Genomic DNA, 21,915 nt, shown 5'->3' with positions numbered 1-21,915 from the left:
GGAGACCTCCAGCAAGGCCCCGAAATCTCCCCCTGGCTCCCTGGCCAGGACTCCTAGTGGCACCTCTTCTCCCCTGCGTGCCCGCGCCCCTTGCTTGCAAATGTTTACTACCAACCCTCCCTCTCCAGGCCTCCCCAGCTAATGAGGGGGGGGGCATCCAACCACAGGATGGCTGGTGGCCTCCCCCAGCCAGTGGCAGCATCAGGATTCAGAAGCAAGATCACAGGTGAAAAAGATCAGGTCTTTACTGCAAAATCACCCAAAATGCACACGGTAGCAGTTCCTTCCATACATTGCAAAGCGCTGTTCAGGGCCAGCGCCCCCCCGCTAGAAACAGTTTATTGCATAAAATGGCATTTTAAAAATAGTGTGGGCACCACTGAGGTTCACATCAGCTTTCCATTGGAGGTGAGAGGGTAAAAGTCAACTCATTTGATTAGCAGCTTTCTGGTGCTGGGGAGAGGGTCAGTTCTAATGCTACTAGTCCCTGGGAGGGCGGCGGCGGCGGGGTGGATACCCAACCTAAGCAAGCTCCCTAGGGCCTCACTCCTGCTGCCTCCTAGGGCACCTTCTGGTGCACATAACATACTCACGGGCCTGAGGAGCCAGGGCTGGGCCTGGGCAGCACTGCCCACCCCAGGCCAGCCCCTGTCCACTTGGGGACCTGGGGCACCTGCAGCTCTGCTTAGGCTGGGTCTGTGGGGGAGCATTAATGCTGGCTATGGGGGTGCAGGATGGGGATAAGGACCCACTTTCCCATTTAGGAGGCTTTGGCATGCTGGGCCTAGGTGTGCACCATCTTCCGTGCCAGGGACAGAGAAGTTGTGGGGCAGCCCCATGTTACAGGCACCCCCACCCCCCACCACCTCCTCTGTTCTATTGCACAATTTATCCAGCTTCACAGGGCTGGGCAGGTGACTCAGCAGCCGAATCACCCCCAGGGAGAGGTGGGAGTAGATTCAGCTCTTTACAGTGACAGGCAATCTCCACCTGAGGCCCCCAATTCAAGCTGAGAGCAGAGAGGATGGCCAGAGGACCCAGGGCTGCGGGGTGGGGGTGGGGGCTGTGGGTCCAGGAAAGATGGGATAAGGCAGCAGAGAAATCAACTCCCAAACCCCAGGGTCTAAAGGTCACTTTGAAAACAATGGCAGGCTCCTGCTCTACCCCAAGACCCCCTTGAAAAGGCAATCATGCTCCAATGACGTTTTCCGGTCTCTGGTAGGGCCCCTCCTGGGCCAGTCCAGCAAAGCTTTGTGAATTCATGGCTTTGTAAACTGAGGCTCAGTGTCCTTCCAACAGGTGGCTGCTCCCACGTGTCCCTGTGCGTCTCTGCAGCAGGGCCGGCACTCTTTGTGGAAGGATGGGGTCACCACTCCACAGTGCGGGGCCTGGCAGTCCCGATGCCCGAGGCTGGCCGCTGGCCTGGGCTTGTTGCCCTCTCTGTGGGCCCAGCCTGCCTCTGTTCCCAGAGGGCTCAGTCATGCGGTGGGGGAACAGGGCGAGAGTATGTCTGCAGCCGCCCCCGGCCCATCTGGCTGCGGGTCTGTGGTAGGATGGGACGGCGAGGGGCTGAGGGGTAGGCAAGATGACCACCCTGCCCTGAGCCAAGAAAGGCTCAAAGTGCTGACAGTGCGGGTTCCAAGTCCCTCCCTTCTCCCTCAGGGACCAAGATCCCTAGCTGCACGAGAGCTGGGGGGCTCTGACATGGAGAAAGGGGATGGGGCTTCCAGGTGAGGTGGACAGGGCAGGGCAAACAGAGGGAGAGGGAGAGGACGGTCATCGAGACCCATCCCACCAGCCCCCGGGCAGTTTGGCACGTCGTACTTGAGCCGTGGGCAGTGAGCGCCCGGTGTAGGAGAAGGAAAGGCACCCAGTCCAGCTGGCAGGCTCTGGCCCAGCAGTGGCCTGCCTGTCCAGCCACCCGCCTGCCTGCGGGCCAAGTGTTCCCACACATTTGCTCAGCATGAGAAGGCCTGGATTTCTTGGGTGACTTGTGTAGGGTCAAGAATAAAAAAATATTTTCCGTTGAAATATGAAGGGGAAAAAAAAACCTGCCTTAAAAAACTAGACCTTTTAATCAGGAATGTGGAATTGAGAATGCGCCCAAGTCTTGTTTCCACAGTGTTTGAACAGCCCTGATGGATGTGCCATGTCTGTGAGGTGAGCTGGGGCCTGATTAGTGCAAAGTTCCCCCTCCCTGCATCCCCTGGAATGGGGGCATCTGATGATGTCCCCATGTCCGGGAGCAGACAGGTGGTAGAGGGACTGGGTGACATCATCGAGGGCTTCCTCTGGTAGGCTCGTGCTCTGGTCACATCGGAGTCTTCGTGACAGGGGAGACAGCTGTGACACCTTGAGAGGATCCGGACTGACGCCAAACCCAGCTGAGATGGGTGAGCCGAGCCGCCACCCCGCAGCCTTGGTGGGGACAGCTCGCTGACTTAGGTGAGAGTGCTCTGTTCTTGGTACTTGCGCCGGCGGGCACAGCGGGGGCAGCCCTTCTTCACCACGGCCTGGCAGCTCTGGTGGAAGACGGTCTAGCACTCGCCACACCTGGGGGATAGCAGCAAGCACCGCCTGTGCCATGGGCCGGGGGGCTGGCCAGCCTTCCTGACCAGAACCCGCGGGGAGGCTGAGCGGCACCTGCCACCCAAGGCACCTGTGCGCTGCCCCTGCATGGTCAAATAAAACCTCGCGACAATGCTTACCCTCCTTCACACCACAGGCACTGCTGACACTCTCTGTTCAAATTCACTTTTTAAGATGCTGCTTGAGACTCATGACATGACTTCTTGCCTATGTTGAAAACCCTCTGCTGTTTAAAAAACTCAGCCTAGGGGCTGAATCTAGGCCATGAGACACCTACTGAACATGAATGAATGCTCCCGCCTGCTCAGTTTTCCCCTCCCACACGGGCTGGAATGGAGGTTTGGTGGATGAATTTTTCCATTTAGAGGCTTCTGATAATGAGTGATAATCGGGTAAGATCCATCATTACTGCAGGAGAGAGGCAGGCAGGTACCACCCACAGGGTGCCCACTTTGTGCCTGGCCTGTGCCAATGCTCCGGGGCAGTAACTCATTCAGTCCCTCCTCACCCTGTTTGTAGATGACAAAACTGAGGCCCCCGCTCAAAGAGGCAGCAAGCCACCTCCTCTCTAGGGAGACAGACAGCTTCCTTGATCTAGGCAGGGGCCTTGGAGGGCTCTCTGAGCTGGACCGGAGCCTCCGTGACTGCTCAGGGCATCGGTACCGGCACAGACAGGGTGTCTCTGTATTTCTGCACAATGGCACTGGGCCTGCCTCCCTGGATAGCTGGGGCCAGCTGTGGATAGGGGTGGGGTGGCAGGCTGGGTGTCCCACATACCTGACTGTGGCGTCAAACTCGAAGGGGAAGATGATGTCGTGGTGATGGCAGATCTGGCAGATGAAGCCACGCTGGGTGCACAGGTCACAGTGGTAGACGTGCTGGGAGGCAAATCCAATCAGGGTGTTGAGGAACCCTTCATACACTCCATCCACGATCTGTGGAGGGCAAGTGCAGGCCGACAGGCCTTTCGGGTAGCTGTGCTGAGGCTGAGGCCATCTATAAAATGTGGCTCCACCTTGCCTCAAGAACTCCTATTCCCAAAGAGTATCTTCCCACTTGGGCAAGAACCACCCCCCCCACCCCCCCACCCCGGTCCAGGCTGAACAATGCAGGTGTACAGCTCCCCCACATGGAGGTCACTGGGGGTAACCGGCTTAAGGATGAGACCCAAATCCACAGTGCCCTCCCTGAAGGAAGGAATGTCCTCAACTTTCAGGCCTGGGGCCTCTCCTCCTGCTGCCCTCTAGCTGGGGACGAGGCCAGAGGCAGGGAAGGGGCCAAGGCGCTCCTGTTCCCCAGGCTTTGCTGGACTGCCTGCTAACTGCAGGGGGCTGGCGCTCAGTCACCGCCCAGGAATCCTGGGACAGCCAGACACATAGTCTGAGGTGCTGAAAAGCTGCAGCCACCCCTCCCGTCTGATGTCTCCAGGAATGAGGCCCCTCTGGGGGTAGAGAAAGGCAGTCTCACCTGCTGGAGGTCGGCAACACTGTACTTGTGGGGAGACTCCAAGAGGTAATTCCTGTGGTTGAGCCTTCAAACAAAACAGAAGAGGCCCCTTATAAGGGTTTCCCGATCCGGGCCAACCTGTGTTTGTTTTCATTCCTTCAGCTGCTCACCGGGTATGAACGCCTGGCCAGGGCGGTGCCTAAGAGCGCGGTCGGGCGCCCGGGTTGGGGATCTGGTCTTCCAGGTGACCCAGGGCAAATTACTCAACATCTCTACAACTCAAGCTTCCTCACCTGAGAAATAGAGCTCTTTGAGGATTAAATAATTTATTTAAAGCATTTGGCATAGTGCCCAGCACACAGTAAACAACGAATGATTATCAGCTAGAGTTGATAACACTGTATCGTATAACTGAAATTTGCTGAGAGTAGAACTTAAATGCTCTCACCAAAAATCTACACCTAAGTAGTGAGGTGATGGATGTGTGAATAAACCAGATGGGAGGAACCGTCTCACAATGTATATACATACACCAAATTACCATGATATCCACTTTCAACATGTTATAATTTTATCAGTTATGCCTCAATAGAGCTGAAGAATATTCCAAAAAAATTTAAAGGTTATAAAACATAGAACGTCTTTAAAAAAATTATAATGAGGAGGAGGATGACCAGAGCCAACATTTATATTGGGAACTGGGCTTAGAGGTTTATATCCATTAACTCATTGCACTGTCCTGTGAGGTTGGTACTCTTATAATCCCCACCTCGACAGGAGAGCTGGAGACCAGAAGTCAGCCTCTGGAGCCTGCACCCTTATCCATCCCAGTGAATGCCTGAAGGTGTTAGCTGTTGTCATTACTGCCACCATTCCATACTAGGGACAGTGGGACAGAAATGCATAGGAGGCAGCCTCTGCCCCCCTATAGCCCCTGGGCAAGCGGAGGGACACAGTCAAGCATCCAGTTTCAGTGCTATGTGAGAGTCATGGCGATGTGGTCTAAGGAAGGCAGATCCCATTTCACAGTGGGGTGGGGCATGGGGGAGACACGATGAGGGTGGCTCTACTTTCAACCTCAGTAGTGGCAGAGATCTGAGGGGTTCCATCCTCAGGGATAGAGAGTAAATGGCTGCAGAAATCCCCTATACCTAACAGCTGCAGAGTATACATTTTTATCAAACACACGTGGTATCTCATTGGTTTGATTTCCACAACTAATGAACACACTTTTATATATTTATTGGCTACTGGGCTATTCCAGATGCCATGAGGGCTCTGCCTTTAGGGAACTCTATCTAGGATAGTTGTTACCAGGACTGAGAGTTAGAAGCATAGAGTCTGACAGGCTGTAGTAGTGCAAAGGTTAAGATTTCTTACCCATGGTGAATGAGATGTGATAAAGAAGTGTACCAGCTTGTGTAATTTATCTGGCATTTCAGAGCAATGAAGAAATTACTAGGACTGTGGAACTGGGTGGTTATGGCTGAACACCAGTGATTTACCAAAAAAAAAAAAAAAAAAAAAAAAAAAAAAAGAATGACAGACTTAGGTCAGTTAAGTACCAATTTAAAGTAAAGAATACAAATCAAAGGGCAAACGTGACTTAAGATTAGCAATGCAACTTAATTATAAGGGTTGCAGAGCTAAAGAGAAGGCTGATTTCTCACCCAGTCAAGTCTTCTATGCCAATGTCAGGGCCCTATTGGAGAGGTAGGACTCTGAGCCCTGATGTGGGGATATTAAGACTGATGCAGTTGAGAATTTTGAGCACTCAGACTATCTTCAACCCTTTGGGCCCAAGAAAGAGAACCACTTCCACTTGTTAGGGGATAGGGACTCTATCTTATTTGATGACCACACAGGTTTCAAATGAAGCAGGTGCTTTATAATGCTTTTATTTTTCAGAACCTGACTTCATTTCACTTCCTGGGCACCAGAGGAATGAGTGTCAAATCTCAGAATGGCCCCACTGGAGAAATCTTGGGCTTGCTGAGGGAGGAGAGAGATTTATTGCCAAAAGAGAGTAGATGCACCTGGCTAATATGCAGTGTAGGAACTGTCAGAATATGCCTGGAATCTTGAGGGTGCTGGACCAGAGAATTGGAATATAAATTGCTTAATGGGGGATCTTTTCCATGACTCAGATTTAATGCCCTGACAAGGATTCTTGGAGTCAGTTTTTAATACACTGATGGGGTGGTTCTTGGAAAAGTGAAAGAATGATGGCCCATTTTAGAGATTTGATAAATGGTGTAATAAACTATTCAGAAAGCAGTAAAAACCTCAGAGAAATGGGTATGCTGGAGTGGACATTATACATAAAATACAGCTTATACTATGTTCCCTGGAAGGATTTGGAAGCAAGTTTCAAATAGCAACCAGAGGGTGCCTGATCCACAGGGGTTTATGGACATATCTCATAGAACATATTACTAGAGGCAAGATAAAACACTAGAGGTATTTCATAACACATATTCAAAAAAAGATCAAGATTGAATGAACAGAGAGATAAAAGTTGGCCACTTCAATGGAAAGTCATAATCCCTTGCTATTTCCAGACCAGAGACAGTTCTCAGATCCAGAATCCATTGATTGAAAGAGAAGCTAAGGTCTAATTGTCACTAAAGAAAGCAAAAGAATACAGTAGTGGCTGACTTCATCTTTCTAGGGTCTATAAACAATGAAATATACTACCTTATGTTAATATATATATATTCCAACTTTCATTTGATTAGTGTTAATATGGTATATCTATTCCCATCCTTTAACTTCTAAACCATTTGAATATTTATATTTAAGTCGTTTTTATTGTAGGTAGCATATATTTGGGTCTTGCTGTTTTCTACATAATCTAGCAATCTCTGTCCTTTAATTAGTGTAGTTAGGCCATTTACATTTAATGTGATTACTGAAGATGACATTTAAGTCTATTATCTTGCTATATGTTTGGAATCGAGCATTTTTTGAGAACTCCATTCTCTTTTGTTGCTTATTAACTATAGCTATTTTTAAATTAAGAAAGTTTATAGTATACAACTTTATCAGTCTAACTTCGAATGATATTATACCACTTTGTATACAGTATAAGAACTTTATAATAATTCTTTCATTTTTCCATTTTATTCAATAGCTTTTGTGCTACTCTTATCATGGATTTCGCTTTTTGTGTTATAAAAACAGTACATTGCTATTATTTTTGTTTCAAATAATCAATTACCTTTAAACATATTTAATAATTTTTTAAAAATTTAATATAATTGCCATTTTCAAGGCTTTTCATTATGTGGTATAATTTTCCATTTGTCTGAAGTTTCCTTTAACAGTTTTTGTTGTGCAGGTCTGCTAATGATAAATTCTTTCAGTTTTTGTACATCTGAAAAAGTCTGTATTTCATCTTTGAAATGTACTTTTTCTGTTTATAGAATTTCAGTTTAACTTTATTTTTTCTTTCAATACTCTAAAGAGGGGAGGAGCAAGATGGCGAAAGAGTAGGGTCTCCAAATCACCTGTCTCCACCAAATTACCTAGAAAACCTTCCAATCATCCTGAAAATCTATGAATTCGGCCTGAGAATTAAAGAGAGACCAGCTGGAATGCTACAGTGAGAAGAGTTCGCGCTTCTATCATGGTAGGAAGACGGGGAAAAAGAAGTAAAGAAACAAAGGCCTCCGAGGGGGAGGGGCCGGGAGGAGCCGGGCTGAGGCCGGGGCGAGTGTCCCCAGGACAGGAGAGCCCCGTCCCGGAGGAGCAGGAGCTGCACCGACCTTCCCCGGGCGGAAAGGGGCTCGCGGGGAGGTGGAGCAGGACCCAGGAGGGCGAGGATGCCCTCGGGTTCCCTGGGGCAGTAACAGCAACTGCGCCCCAGGAGAGTGCGCCGAGCTCCCTAAGGGCTGCAGCGCGCACGGGGGACCCGGAGCAGCTGGAGGGGCTCGGGCGGCGGCTCCGCGGAGGGGGCTGCGCGGCCCCGGGAGCAGCTCGGAGGGGCTCGGGCAGAGGAAGAGGCTCCGTGCGGAGGGGGCTGCGCGGTTCCAGGAGCAGCTCGGAGGGGCTCGGGCGGCGGCTCCGCGGAGGGGGCTGCGCGGCCCGGGAGCGCGAATCCACCAGCGCAGGCCCCGGAGCACAGGGCGCCGGGACACAGCCCAGGATCCCGCCTCCCCCGGGACAGGCAGAGGCTGGGAGGGACCAGGACAGCAAGGAAGCTCCTGCCCCAGCTGAGCAGATCAGCGGCCCCGCCCCGGAGCCTCCAGGCCCTGCAGACGGAGTTCCTGCCGGAGCTGAATCCAGGTTTCCAGAGCTGCCCCGCCACTGGGGCTATTCCTCCTGCGGCCTCACGGAGTAAACAACCCCCACTGAGCCCTGCACCAGGCAGGGGCACAGCAGCTCCCCCAAGTGCTAACACCTGAAAACCAGCACAACAGGCCCCTCCCCCAGAACACCAGCTAGACGGACAACTTCCAGGAGAAGCCAAGGGACTTAAAAGTACACAGAATCAGAAGATACTGCCCCGTGGTTCTTTTTGTTTGTTTGTTTGTTTGTTTTGTTTTGCTTTTTGATTTGTTTCCTTCCTCCACCCCCTTTTTTTCTCCTTTCTTTTTCTTTCTCTTTTTCTTCTTTTTTTTTTTTTTGTTTTTTTTCTTCCCTTTTTTTTCTCTTTCTCTTTTCTTTCCTTCTTTCTCTCCTCTCTTTTTCTCTTTTTCCCAATACAACTTGCTTTTGGCCACTCTGCACTGAGCAAAATGTCTAGAAGGAAAACCTCACCTCAAAAGAAAGAATCAGAAACAGTCCTCTCTCCCACAGAGTTACAAAATCTGGATTACAATTCAATGTCAGAAAGCCAATTCTGAAGCACTATTATACAGCTACTGGTGGCTCTAGAAAAAAGTATAAAGGACTCAAGAGACTTCATGACTGCAGAATTTAGAGCTAATCAGGCAGAAATTAAAAATCAATTGAATGAGATGCAATCCAAACTAGAAGTCCTAACGACGAGGGTTAACGAGGTGGAAGAACGAGTGAGTGACATAGAAGACAAGTTGATAGCAAAGAGGGAAACTGAGGAAAAAAGAGACAGACAATTAAAAGACCATGAGGATAGATTAAGGGAAATAAACGACAGCCTGAGAAAGAAAAACCTACGTTTAATTGGTGTTCCCGAGGGCGCCGGAAGGGACAGAGGGCCAGAATATGTATTTGAACAAATTCTAGCTGAAAACTTTCCTAATCTGGGAAGGGAAACAGGCATTCAGATCCAGGAAATAGAGAGATCCCCCCCTAAAATCAATAAAAACCGTTCAACACCTCGACATTTAATAGTGAAGCTTGCAAATTCCAAAGATAAAGAGAAGATCCTTAAAGCAGCAAGAGACAAGAAATCCCTGACTTTTATGGGGAGGAGTATTAGGGTAACAGCAGACCTCTCCACAGAGACCTGGCAGGCCAGAAAGGGCTGGCAGGATATATTCAGGGTCCTAAATGAGAAGAACATGCAACCAAGAATACTTTATCCACCAAGGCTCTCATTCAAAATGGAAGGAGAGATAAAGAGCTTCCAAGACAGGCAGCAACTAAAAGAATATGTGACCTCCAAACCAGCTCTGCAAGAAATTTTAAGGGGGACTCTTAAAATTCCCCTTTAAGAAGAAGTTCAGGGGAACAGTCCACAAAAACAAGGACTGAATAGATATCATGATGACACTAAACTCATATCTCTCAATAGTAACTCTGAATGTGAACGGGCTTAATGACCCCATCAAAAGGCGCAGGGTTTCAGACTGGATAAAAAAGCAGGACCCATCTATTTGCTGTCTACAAGGGACTCATTTTAGACAGAAGGACACCTACAGCCTGAAAATAAAAGGTTGGAGAACCATTTACCATTCGAATGGTCCTCAAAAGAAAGCAGGGGTAGCCATCCTTATATCAGATAAACTAAAATTTACCCCAAAGACTGTAGTGAGAGATGAAGAGGGACACTATCTCATACTTAAAGGATCTATTCAACAAGAGGACTTAACAATCCTCAATATATATGCCCCGAATGTGGGAGCTGCCAAATATATCAATCAATTATTAACCAAAGTGAAGAAATACTTAGATAATAATACACTTATACTTGGTGACTTCAATCTAGCTCTTTCTATACTCGATAGGTCTTCTAAGCACAACATCTCCAAAGAAACGAGAGCTTTAAATGATACACTGGACCAGATGGATTTCACAGATATCTACAGAACTTTACATCCAAACTCAACTGAATACACATTCTTCTCAAGCACACATGGAACTTTCTCCAGAATAGACCACATATTGGGTCACAAATCGGGTCTGAACCGATACCAAAAGATTGGGATTGTCCCCTGCATATTCTCAGACCATAATGCCTTGAAATTAGAACTAAATCACAACAAGAAGTTTGGAAGGACCTCAAACACGTGGAGGTTAAGGACCATCCTGCTAAAAGATAAAAGAGTCAACCAGGAAATTAAGGAAGAATTAAAAAGATTCATGGAAACTAATGAGAATGAAGATACAACCGTTCAAAATCTTTGGGATGCAGCAAAAGCAGTCCTAAGGGGGAAATACATCGCAATACAAGCATCCATTCAAAAACTGGAAAGAACTCAAATACAAAAGCTAACCTTACACATAAAGGAGCTAGAGAAAAAACAGCAAATAGATCCTACACCCAAGAGAAGAAGGGAGTTAATAAAGATTCGAGCAGAACTCAATGAAATCGAGACCAGAAGAACTGTGGAACAGATCAACAAAACCAGGAGTTTGTTCTTTGAAAGAATTAACAAGATAGATAAACCATTAGCCAGCCTTATTAAAAAGAAGAGAGAGAAGACTCAAATTAATAAAATCATGAATGAGAAAGGAGAGATCACTACCAACACCAAGGAAATACAAACGATTTTAAAAACATATTATGAACAGCTATACGCCAATAAATTAGGCAATCTAGAAGAAATGGACGCATTCCTGGAAAGCCACAAACTACCAAAACTGGAACAGGAAGAAATAGAAAACCTGAACAGGCCAATAACCAGGGAGGAAATTGAAGCAGTCATCAAAAACCTCCCAAGACACAAGAGTCCAGGGCCAGATGGCTTCCCAGGGGAATTCTATCAAACGTTTAAAGAAGAAACCATACCTATTCTCCTAAAGCTGTTTGGAAAGATAGAAAGAGATGGAGTACTTCCAAATTCGTGTTATGAGGCCAGCATCACCTTAATTCCAAAACCAGACAAAGACCCCACCAAAAAGGAGAATTACAGACCAATATCCCTGATGAACATGGATGCAAAAATTCTCAACAAGATACTGGCCAATAGGATCCAACAATACATTAAAAAAATTATTCACCATGACCAAGTAGGATTTATCCCTGGGACACAAGGCTGGTTCAACACCCGTAAAACAATCAATGTGATTCATCATATCAGCAAGAGAAAAACCAAGAACCATATGATCCTCTCATTGGATGCAGAGAAAGCATTTGACAAAATACAGCATCCATTCCTGATCAAAACTCTTCAGAGTGTAGGGATAGAGGGAACATTCCTCGACATCTTAAAAGCCATCTATGAAAAGCCCACAGCAAATATCATTCTCAATGGGGAAGCACTGGGAGCCTTTCCCCTAAGATCAGGAACAAGACAGGGATGTCCACTCTCACCACTGCTGTTCAACATAGTACTGGAAGTCCTAGCCTCAGCAATCAGACAACAAAAAGACATTAAAGGCATTCAAATTGGCAAAGAAGAAGTCAAACTCTCCCTCTTCGCCGATGACATGATACTCTACATAGAAAACCCAAAAGTCTCCACCCCAAGGTTGCTAGAACTCATACAGCAATTCGGTAGCGTGGCAGGATACAAAATCAATGCCCAGAAGTCGGTGGCATTTCTATACACTAACAATGAGACTGAAGAAAGAGAAATTAAGGAGTCAATCCCATTTACAATTGCACCCAAAAGCATAAGATACCTAGGAATAAACCTAACCAAAGATGTAAAGGATCTATACCCTCAAAACTATAGAACACTTCTGAAAGAAATTGAGGAAGACACAAAGAGATGGAAAAATATTCCATGCTCATGGATTGGCAGAATTAATATTGTGAAAATGTCAATGTTACCCAGGGCAATATACACGTTTAATGCAATCCCTATCAAAATACCATGGACTTTCTTCAGAGAGTTAGAACAAATTATTTTAAGATTTGTGTGGAATCAGAAAAGACCCCGAATAGCCAGGGGAATTTTAAAAAAGAAAACCATATCTGGGGGCATCACAATGCCAGATTTCAGGTTGTACTACAAAGCTGTGGTCATCAAGACAGTGTGGTACTGGCACAAAAACAGACACATAGATCAGTGGAACAGAATAGAGAATCCAGAAGTGGACCCTGAACTTTATGGGCAACTAATATTCGATAAAGGAGGAAAGACTATCCATTGGAAGAAAGACAGTCTCTTCAATAAATGGTGCTGGGAAAATTGGACATCCACATGCAGAAGAATGAAACTAGACCACTCTCTTTCACCATACACAAAGATAAACTCAAAATGGATAAAAGATCTAAATGTGAGACAAGATTCCATCAAAATCCAAGAGAAGAACACAGGCAACACCCTTTTTGAACTCGGCCATAGTAACTTCTTGCAAGATACATCCACGAAGGCAAAAGAAACAAAAGCAAAAATGAACTATTGGGACTTCATCAAGATAAGAAGCTTTTGCACAGCAAAGGATACAGTCAACAAAACTCAAAGACAACCTACAGAATGGGAGAAGATATTTGCAAATGACATATCAGATAAAGGGCTAGTTTCCAAGATCTATAAAGAACTTATTAAACTCAACACCAAAGAAACAAACAATCCAATCATGAAATGGGCAAAAGACATGAACAGAAATCTCACAGAGGAAGACATAGACATGGCCAACATGCACATGAGAAAATGCTCTGCATCACTTGCCATCAGGGAAATACAAATCAAAACCACAATGAGATACCACCTCACACCAGTGAGAATGGGGAAAATTAACAAGGCAGGAAACAACAAATGTTGGAGAGGATGCGGAGAAAAGGGAACCCTCATACACTGTTGGTGGGAATGTGAACTGGTGCAGCCACTCTGGAAAACTGTGTGGAGGTTCCTCAAAGAGTTAAAAATAGACCTGCCCTACGACCCAGCAATTGCACTGTTGGGGATTTACCCCAAAGATACAGATGCAGTGAAACGCCGGGACACCTGCACCCCGATGTTTATAGCAGCAATGGCCACGATAGCCAAACTGTGGAAGGAGCCTCGGTGTCCAACGAAAGATGAATGGATAAAGAAGCTGTGGTTTATGTATACAATGGAATATTACTCAGCTATTCGAAATGACAAATACCCACCATTTGCTTCAACGTGGATGGAACTGGAGGGTATCATGCTGAGTGAAGTAAGCCAGTCGGAGAAGGACAAACATTATATGTTCTCATTCATTTGGGGAATATAAATAATAGTGAAAGGGAATATAAGGGAAGGGGGAAGAAATGTGTGGGAAATATCAGAAAGGGAGACAGAACGTAAAGACTGCTAACTCTGGGAAACGAACTAGGGGTGTTGGAAGAGGAGGAGGGCGGGGGGTGGGAGTGAATGGGTGACGGGCACTGGGGGTTATTCTGTATGTTAGTAAATTGAACACCAAAAAAAAAAAACTGGAAAGAACTCAAATACAAAAGCTAACCTTGCAGGAACTGGAGAAAAAAAAACAAATAGATCCTACACCCAGTAGAAGAAGAGAGTTAATAAAGATTCGAGCAGAACTCAATGAAATAGAGACGAGAATAACTGTGGAACAGATCAACAAAACCAGGAGTTGGTTCTTTGAAAGATTAATAAGTTAGATAAACCATTAGCCATCCTTAATAAAAAGAAGAGAGAAAAACTCAAATTAATAAAATCATGAATGAGAAAGGAGAGATCACCACCAATACCAAGGAAGTGAAGTGTCAAAAGAAGTTAACAGCCTTGCCCAAAGTCAACCAGTTTTTAAGTGACATTGTCAGAACTTGAAATTGAGCCTTTGGATTTTAAGTTCAGGGCTCTGTAAATATTTCACTGCCCTATGACAGATGGGTGCATTGACACACACACACACTCACACACCTCACCAAGAAGCTGTCATTTACCTCTGTCTTACCTAGTATTGTCTAGGAAACAGCTGGGCTTCATCTTGGAGTGGTATAGAAATGGGGACTTTATATATTCAGTTGTCTCTGATCAGGAAAGTTCCTAGGACTGTGCAAGCAAAAAGAACTGCCCATCTCTATGGAGGAGAACTTGGCACGAATTGGATGATCCTGAAGTGGGAGTAGATGCCCAGATAGAACAACACAGAAAACAATCACACCCCTCTATGGACAGACAGTTGGAAAAATAAACTATATGAAGTCATTCCAGTTCTTGTGGGATGGTATATGATGTGAATGAACAAATAAAGTGAAATGGAGGATTCTCAAAAAAAAAAAAAAAATACTCTAAAGATGTTTCTCCACTGTCTTCTGGCTTGCATTGATTCCAAAGAGAAATCTGCTGTCATTTTTATCTTTGTTTCTCTATACATAATGTGTCTTCTTTTCTTTAGATGCTTTTAAATTGTTCTACTTCATACTGATTTTAAGCAATTTGAGTATGATGTGCTTTAGTGTAGTTTTCTTTTCTTTTCTTTTCTTTCTTGTGCATGGATCTTGTTGAGACAGTTGGACCTGTTGGGTTTATAATTTTCACCAAATTTGGAAAAATTTCAACTATTTCTTGGATTTTTTTTTGTACTCCTGAATTTATCCTTCACAGGATTCCAAAAATTACACAAAAATTAGGCCACACAAAGTTACCCCACAACTCATAGAAGCTTTGGTAATTATTTTTTTGTTATTTTTCTTTCCATGTGTCATTTTGGATAGTTTCTTTTTATAAGTCTTGAAGTTGACTCATCTTTTCTTCTGAAATATCTAATCTGTAAATCACTTCCTGACATGATATTCTTCATCCCAGACATGGTAGTTTTAGGTTTTTAGTTTTAGGTTTAGGTAGTTTTAGGTAGTTGAGTTTTTAGTTTTTGTTTTAGGTAGTTTTAGGTAGTTTAGTTTTATAGGTTCAAGTAGAGTATTTTTTATCTTTAATGTGCCTATTTAATATATTCCTGATTTCTAACTTTGTGAATATATGAAATCCACTTATGACAGCTGTCTTCATCTACTAATTCTATCTTCTGTATCATTTTGGTTTGGTTTAGATTCATTTTTTCCTTATTCTGGGTCTAAATATTTTGTTCAAGTCTGTAGCTTATTGTTTCACTCGTTTAACAATGTTATTCAAATAGCAGAAATTGTCAACTTTCCTGAAGTCCAACTTATCTTTTTCATTTATGGTTCAGGTTTCTTTCCCTCATATATAAAATCTTTTACTAAGCCTCAGGTCAGAAAGATTTTATATTTTCTTCAAGAACTTGTAGAGTGTTAGATTTTTATTTTATTAGCAGTTTAAAATTAGTATTTGTATATAGTAAAATATAGATAAAGGTATTTATTTACTTGTTTCTGGCATTATGTATTAAAAAGAGTATTCTCTTTCCATTGGATTGTCTTTGACCCTTTGTCAAAAATTTTTGTCTATTTTTGGGCTTTCTATTTTGTTCCATTAATCTTTCAGTCTAACCTACCATCACTATCACACTGTTTTAATACTGTGGCTTTCCCTCCTCATCAAATACATTGAATTGATGATTTAAAAAAATATAGTGATATGGTGAATCATACTGATTTTAGAATGTTGAACCAACCTTTTATTCTTGGAATAAACCTGATTTGGTCATGATGTATCATTCTGTTTACATATTATTCAACTCAATTTGTTAATATTTTATTATGGATTTTTTTGTGTTTATAAGAGTTACTGGTCTGTAGTTCTCTGCTCTTACAATGCCACTGATTTTGGTATCAACAAAATGCTGACCTCATAAAATGTGTGGGAAAGTATTCCTTCATTTTCTATTTCCTAAAAGAAATTGTTTAGGACTGGCATGATTTCTTCCTTAAATGTTGGTCGAACATGCCAGTGATGCCATCTGTGCTGAGTGTTTTAAAGAAAAGGAAGGTATTTTAACTACACATCAACTTCTTTAATAGACATAAAACCATGCAGGCTGGGGTGCCTGGGTGGCTCAGTGGTTGAGCATCTGCTTTTAGCTCAGTTCGTGATCCTGGAGTCTGGGGATTGAGTCTTGCATCAGGCTCCCCGGGAGACTGCTTCTCCCTCTGCCTATGTCTTTGTCTCTCTGCGTCTCTCATGAATAAATAAATACACTCTTAAAAAATATAAAAATAAATAAAATAAAACTATGCCAGTTATTTCATCTTCACTGAATTTTTGTAGTTGTTCAATGAACTTTTCCATTTCATTTAGGTTATCATCTTTATTGACAAAGTTATTTACTTATCTCTTATTATTCATATAGTATCTGTCAGATCTTTAGTACTGTTCTTTCTTAGTTGTGATAATTTGTGTCTTCTCACTTTTTTTCTTGTTCAGTCTGCCTAGATGTTTATCAATTTTAGTATGCTTTGCAAAGAACCAACTTTTTGGCATAGTGATTTTCCCCACGGTTTTCAGTTTCATTGGTTTATGCTTTTATCTTTATTATTTTCTTACTTTCTTCTGTTTTGACTTTGTTTTCTTAAGACATTATTGATTCAAAACTTTTGGTTTCTAAAATAAGGCATTAAATCTGATTTCTCTGTAGGTACTTCTTTAGCTTTATCTTACATAGTGCATTTTCATTGTCATTTAATTCAAAATATTTTCTAATTTCACTGTGACTGCTTAACTTCCCACATTCTTGTTATTGATGTTTAGTTCAGTTTGTAGTCAGATAATATATTTTGTCTTACCTCAATACTTTAATTTTTTTAAGGCCAGAAAGTAATCTATTTTTGTGAATCTTCCAAGTATTTTCGAAAAGAATCTGTATTTTACTCTTGGAAGGTGGAACATTCCTCTTAGTTTTATTTTCCTGAATGGCCATTAACTTTTTGAAAATAAAACTTCACAAAGAGAAAGAATAGGTCACATAGATTGGATTCAGAAATCTGATGGTTTGGGATGCCTAGGTGGCTCAGTGGTTGAGCGTTTGCCTTTGGCTTAGGGTGTGATCCCGGAGTCCCGGGATCAAGTCCCACATCGGGCTTCCTGTGTGGAGTCTGCTTCTCTCTCTGCCTATGTCTCTGCCTCTCTCTCTCTCTCTGTGGCTCTCATGAATAAATAAAATATTAAAAAAAAAAGAAATCTGATGGTTCAATACATGAATCTGAAAAATAAAAAAGTATTTTATAAAAGTTATGGTAGTAAGTACTTTTCAATATGAACACAACAAAGTACATGTATATACACTTAATAATGACAGAAGAGACCATGTACCAGCAAATAAATGCAGATAATGAATGTTATTTCTCCATATGCTTACCTTCTAATCTGCTCCTAGTATGATTCAATGACCCACTGTCTATACTCTGGCCACAGAGGTTTTTAGTTCTTCCAAGCAGCCAAATTTCTTGTTGTCTTAAAGTTTACTGAATATATTTCTCTACATGGAAAATATTTTCTCCCTCTTTTTGTCTAATTTCTCTTCAATTTTCAGCATTCACCTTGAAGTCACTTTCTTCAGGAAGCCTTTTCTGACATGATCAGTTCCTCCTGGTTTACATTTTCATGGCACCCTGTATGTTTCTTTCACAGAATTTACTATGATTGAAATGAAAAATATAAGGGCAGTTTAGGGCAGATTATCAAAAATGTTAAGGTTTCTTAAAGGGCTCAAAATCATTGACTCAAAAAAGTTACCAAATTAAGACAAGGATCAGCCAAGTAAGTTGACTTAGTGAACTTAAACCTAGTTAATAAATGGCATTTCTCTTTTGAAGACATCTCTGAAAGCAGAATTATATACCTCCAGAGGAATTTTAAAAGCATCTGACTTCCATATTAAATATCTTACACATCCAAGAAAATATAATGTATAAAATGTTGCACATAGCAGGGCACACAAAACCAACCAAAATGAGAAATCCCATTTTATTGTCTTCAAATATCCAGACAAATAGATAAGGTGTCTGCTTCTCTAAGACATACCTTGCTTTAGAAAGGAAAATCCATACACAAATAGCAAGTTGGGTTCAAACTTTTTTTTCCAATTGAATACAAAAATTAATACTTTAGAGTCTTTTAGTTTCTTGTAAATTTTTAGGCAAAGAATTTGGGTGAAGAGACTGAGAGGAAAAGCTTTGTCTTTCATGAATATTTGGAACCTTAATTTCTTTTAAATAGCACTTGACAATATTACCAGGGAGCACTTATAGGAAAATATACAGAGCTTCCTTGGCAGTGGGGTCGGAAGAGCTGCTTTCCCCATGTCTTTCAGACTCACTTTGTAAATTATGTGAAACACTTTTAGACAGACACTGGCACTCATAAATTATACAGCTCATTTGCATATTCCAGTCATGAGACATTATGCAAAGTGACATGATTTGCATAATGGATTCCTCTTGTCGCTTCACTTGCTGCATGCTTTTAAAAAACAAAATGAAATAAAATGAAAGCATGAAAAGGTGAAAGCATCGTTTCCAGCTTCGCCTGTCTCCTTCCCAACTACAGTATCAACTGCTTTCATTTTCTACAGGGGAAGGGGTGAAGGGGACAGAAAGCAAAAATCTACAAACATACAAACAAAAAGAGCTTTCACATGAATTTTGTTCTTAACTACAATGTACCTACTTTCCTGGTGAAATCTTCCATCATAAATAACTCATCTGAGTCAAGAGGAATGAGAACAAATTAAAACACTAAATACAGAGTAAGAAACTTTATGGAACTTTTTCCTTAAAAAATTTTTTTTCTTTAGGGGTGATATTTAGGGAAAGGGTAGCCTTCCTCCTTGTAAGTGAAAAGAGGCTTCAAGGATTTTCTTCTTATTGGAAAAAAAGCATATTAAGGATGAGATAAATGGGCTAGGGGAGGGATTCCCCCCACCCCCCCAAGAACTTCTGAAAGGTTTTCCTGTTTTGAAAGATGGAGGGAGAAGAAAGACAGGGTGTGCTTTGATTATTTAACAAAATATAGAATGTCTATATATACTGTAAGGATGAGGCAGTACCATGTCGACTTCTATCGGCTCTACTCCAATAAGCAGGCAACGTTCCCTCAGCAGTTGCCAGTTTTGCTGCGGGCTTTCCCTGCCCCCCTGCACCAGTGCGAAAGGCAGAGTGTGCCAAGCGGCTGGCGTCTGTACCCTGTGGGAAAAGTTAACTGTAATTCTTCGGCTTTTAAAATCAATTAACCCGTGTGTTCATTAACGTCAAGTCGACGGGAGGAGGAGGAGAAGAAGGGGAGGGAGGGAGGAAAGAAAAAAGCTGCAAGGGCGGATGGCAGAAGAGTTGGCACAGTGCCATCCATTCAGGGGCAACGCCACAGTTTCGTGCGATAGCAGCAGCGGGTATATGTTACGAGGGCCCTGTATGCGGGCCAGGCAGTGCGGTAAAGCCAAGGGAGATTATCCAGACCCCCAGGAGCGAACAGAAAGCAGCAACCGAAGGCGCAAGTGCCAGGATTACAGCCTAGGCTGCTCCAACTATGAGCCCTTCCTCGGACCCAGGGCCTCGGCTACTTGGGGTTTGGGGGTCTTCCACACCAAAGAGGCACAAAGCTGACTTTAATCACTTTCTTCCTTTAAACTTGATTCTGCCGCAGTGGAGCCAGCACAGCGGATGCTTTCACACCCAGCAAGACAAAGGCCGTCGTCTCCGCCATGACACTGTTCCGTTCCAAGCAGAGGCCAGGATCTTGGACTCCTTGAAAAATCAAAAGGAAACAAGGAAAACAAACAACAAATACAGCAACAAACAGAAAAAATTAACAACCACCAAAATCGGGTGCCCATTTGCCCATGCCAGGGGTGATCTGGGCATCTGTTGCAGCAGAAGGCGCTTGTGTGGGGCTATTTCTTTTTCTTTTCTTTTCTTTTTTTTCTTTTTGGGCAAGCTGTTGGTTTGTTTGCTATTCAACTTCGTTTATAATTAACTTAAAAAAAAAAAACTCACCATTCAGCCTAGTCAACAACAAACAAAGAGAAAAAGCAGACATCGGAAGAGAAATGCCATAGGAAGCGGCATGAATACATGCCACAGCCGGTGCCACTTGCCATTCGGAAAACCTCAGGGAAAGATGCCAATTCTACAGCTCGGAAGAAGGCAGAGAAGGGAGCATAAAGATCTACAAATAGAAATCATAAGGAAAGAATACTGCTTATACAATCCTGGATTGCAATTGCACACAGCATCTGCTGGGAGAAGAGAGGGAATATTTAAATGGAGACATAGATGGGTATAAATTGAAAGATAGGCACCTATCGATTGGATATAGACACACTTGTAAGGCTGTATGTGTATATAAATACACATTATTTTCAGACAAATTAAACATTTAGATATGTATATATTTTTGTGTTATAGGTATGGGTATGTATACAGGTGTGTATGTTTATGCATATATACACATACTGTGGGATGTATGCATGTGTGAGGAAAAGGAGAGGAGGACAGAGAAGGAGAGAGAGGGAAATGTGTGTATGTGCATGTATGTGTGTGCATACAATCCCACTTTTTGACCCAGGTATACACAGAAGACAAAATAAAAATCATACTCCAGCAGCAAGCAGGCAGTCAGAGATTTATCTACATTCACTGCTATCACCAGGGAGATGAATGGGGCCGATCTGAAGCCCTTTTACAAGATCCACTATGGGAGTGAAGGAGGAGAAGGGATGCCACACAGACATGCACAAACTTGAAGGCAGAGGGATTTGGAAGGTGCTACTTAGGAAACCCTGGTGGCATAATGCAGGGGAGAAGAAGGGGAAAGAAGGGGGAAGAGGCTTGTCTCTATGTTTTAGGTGGTCGTTTAAAAAAAAAATCTGAAAAGGGGTTACAGGAAACGGCTGGTACTTACGTTGTCTGCGTTGCTGTGGATCCTGAAAGGTGTTCTGTTGGCACCAGGCACTGAGCCAGGGGCAGGCGCTGGAAACAAAAGAGAGAGACAAAAAAATAATAATAATAATAATAAAGTCATTCTATGGGAGTATTAATTGCTGCTCTTGTGGATTTTACAAAACACACAAACTGTTTTCTTTTTCTTTCTTTCTTTTTTTTTTTTTTTAAATGTGGATTGGAGCGTGTCCCTTTCGCATGGAATATACAAGTAGTATGGGATTTACAGCCCAGTACGGGACTCAGGATTAACCGCGCTGGCATCTTTTGGGCATATTCTTCCTTTTAATGAATGAGCTTTCGCTGTTAATGAGGAATAATCGTTTGGCTAATGAGCTTTGAAACATTAAGAGAAAAGAGTTTTTTTTTTTTTTTCCCCGTTAATCGCTCTGGTGTGACTGCATGGATGGATTACAAAAGACAGCAATAGGAACGCAGTACAAAGGGGGGGAACCTCTCCTGGAGTGGGAGAAGCATCGAGATGGGTGATGTGTCCCTGCACCTTTCCTTCCTTCTTGCTCTTTCACTCTCTCTGCCAACTGCTATGGGTTTCCATAACTCCGCAATCAAAGTGGATGGTCGGGAAAGATTATTACAAAGAGTGAAGCCTCCGCTGTTAATGTCTCCAGTGTTTAATCATCATACAGTAGAATGGTTTTATGCATATTTCATTTGCATATCATTAAACTGTGTTAGCGAGGGGCATTCAGAGCCAGGAGAAGTACAAAGTTGGGGAGAGAGGGAAGAAAAAAGGTCCCTATGATGCTTCTCTTCAAACA

The 21,915-nt window shown here is 43.2% G+C and overlaps 1 protein-coding gene across 9 annotated transcripts; it reads right to left on the bottom strand.

Moving 5' to 3' along the window:
* Positions 1-223: 223 nt before the first annotated feature.
* On the bottom strand, positions 224-21,246 carry LOC140629729 (putative pleckstrin homology domain-containing family M member 1P). 9 transcript variants are annotated; one of them, XR_012027541.1, is made up of 9 exons: positions 21,099-21,246; positions 20,192-20,363; positions 19,249-19,942; positions 17,560-17,837; positions 14,239-17,403; positions 4,206-4,328; positions 4,057-4,120; positions 3,367-3,524; positions 224-2,553 (listed from the first exon to the last, which is right to left on the bottom strand). XR_012027541.1 is itself a non-coding variant. In XM_072819317.1 (7 exons), exons 4-7 carry the CDS (start codon positions 14,268-14,270, stop codon positions 2,538-2,540), a joined length of 270 nt encoding a protein of 89 aa, XP_072675418.1. In that variant the 5' UTR covers positions 14,271-17,403; positions 17,560-19,942; positions 20,192-20,363; positions 21,099-21,246; the 3' UTR covers positions 224-2,537. The 9 variants fall into 9 exon arrangements, 1 of the variants encoding a protein (XP_072675418.1); XR_012027535.1 differs by having other exon boundaries at positions 17,560-19,942; XR_012027539.1 differs by having other exon boundaries at positions 3,367-3,467; positions 17,560-19,942.
* Positions 21,247-21,915: the final 669 nt, after the last annotated feature.

Source organism: Canis lupus, unplaced genomic scaffold (assembly GCF_048164855.1).
Source record: "Canis lupus baileyi unplaced genomic scaffold, mCanLup2.hap1 Scaffold_102, whole genome shotgun sequence".
In the NCBI taxonomy this organism is placed as follows: Eukaryota; Metazoa; Chordata; class Mammalia; order Carnivora; family Canidae; genus Canis; species Canis lupus.
Note: the sequence above shows the minus strand (reverse complement) of the source record. Positions and strands in the feature narration are given on the sequence as shown.

Bases quoted from the DNA above. Each gene is read 5' to 3' on its own strand.
- LOC140629729 (XM_072819317.1), bottom strand. From the start codon at position 14,270: ATGAAGCCCAGCTGTTTCCTAGACAATACTAG. The intron at 4,121-14,238 runs GTAAGACAGAGG...TTTTGTTTGAAG, and splicing joins TGTTTCCTAGACAATACTAG to GCTCAACCACAGGAATTACC. The intron at 3,525-4,056 runs GTGAGACTGCCT...TGCCCTCCACAG, and splicing joins GTGTTGCCGACCTCCAGCAG to ATCGTGGATGGAGTGTATGA.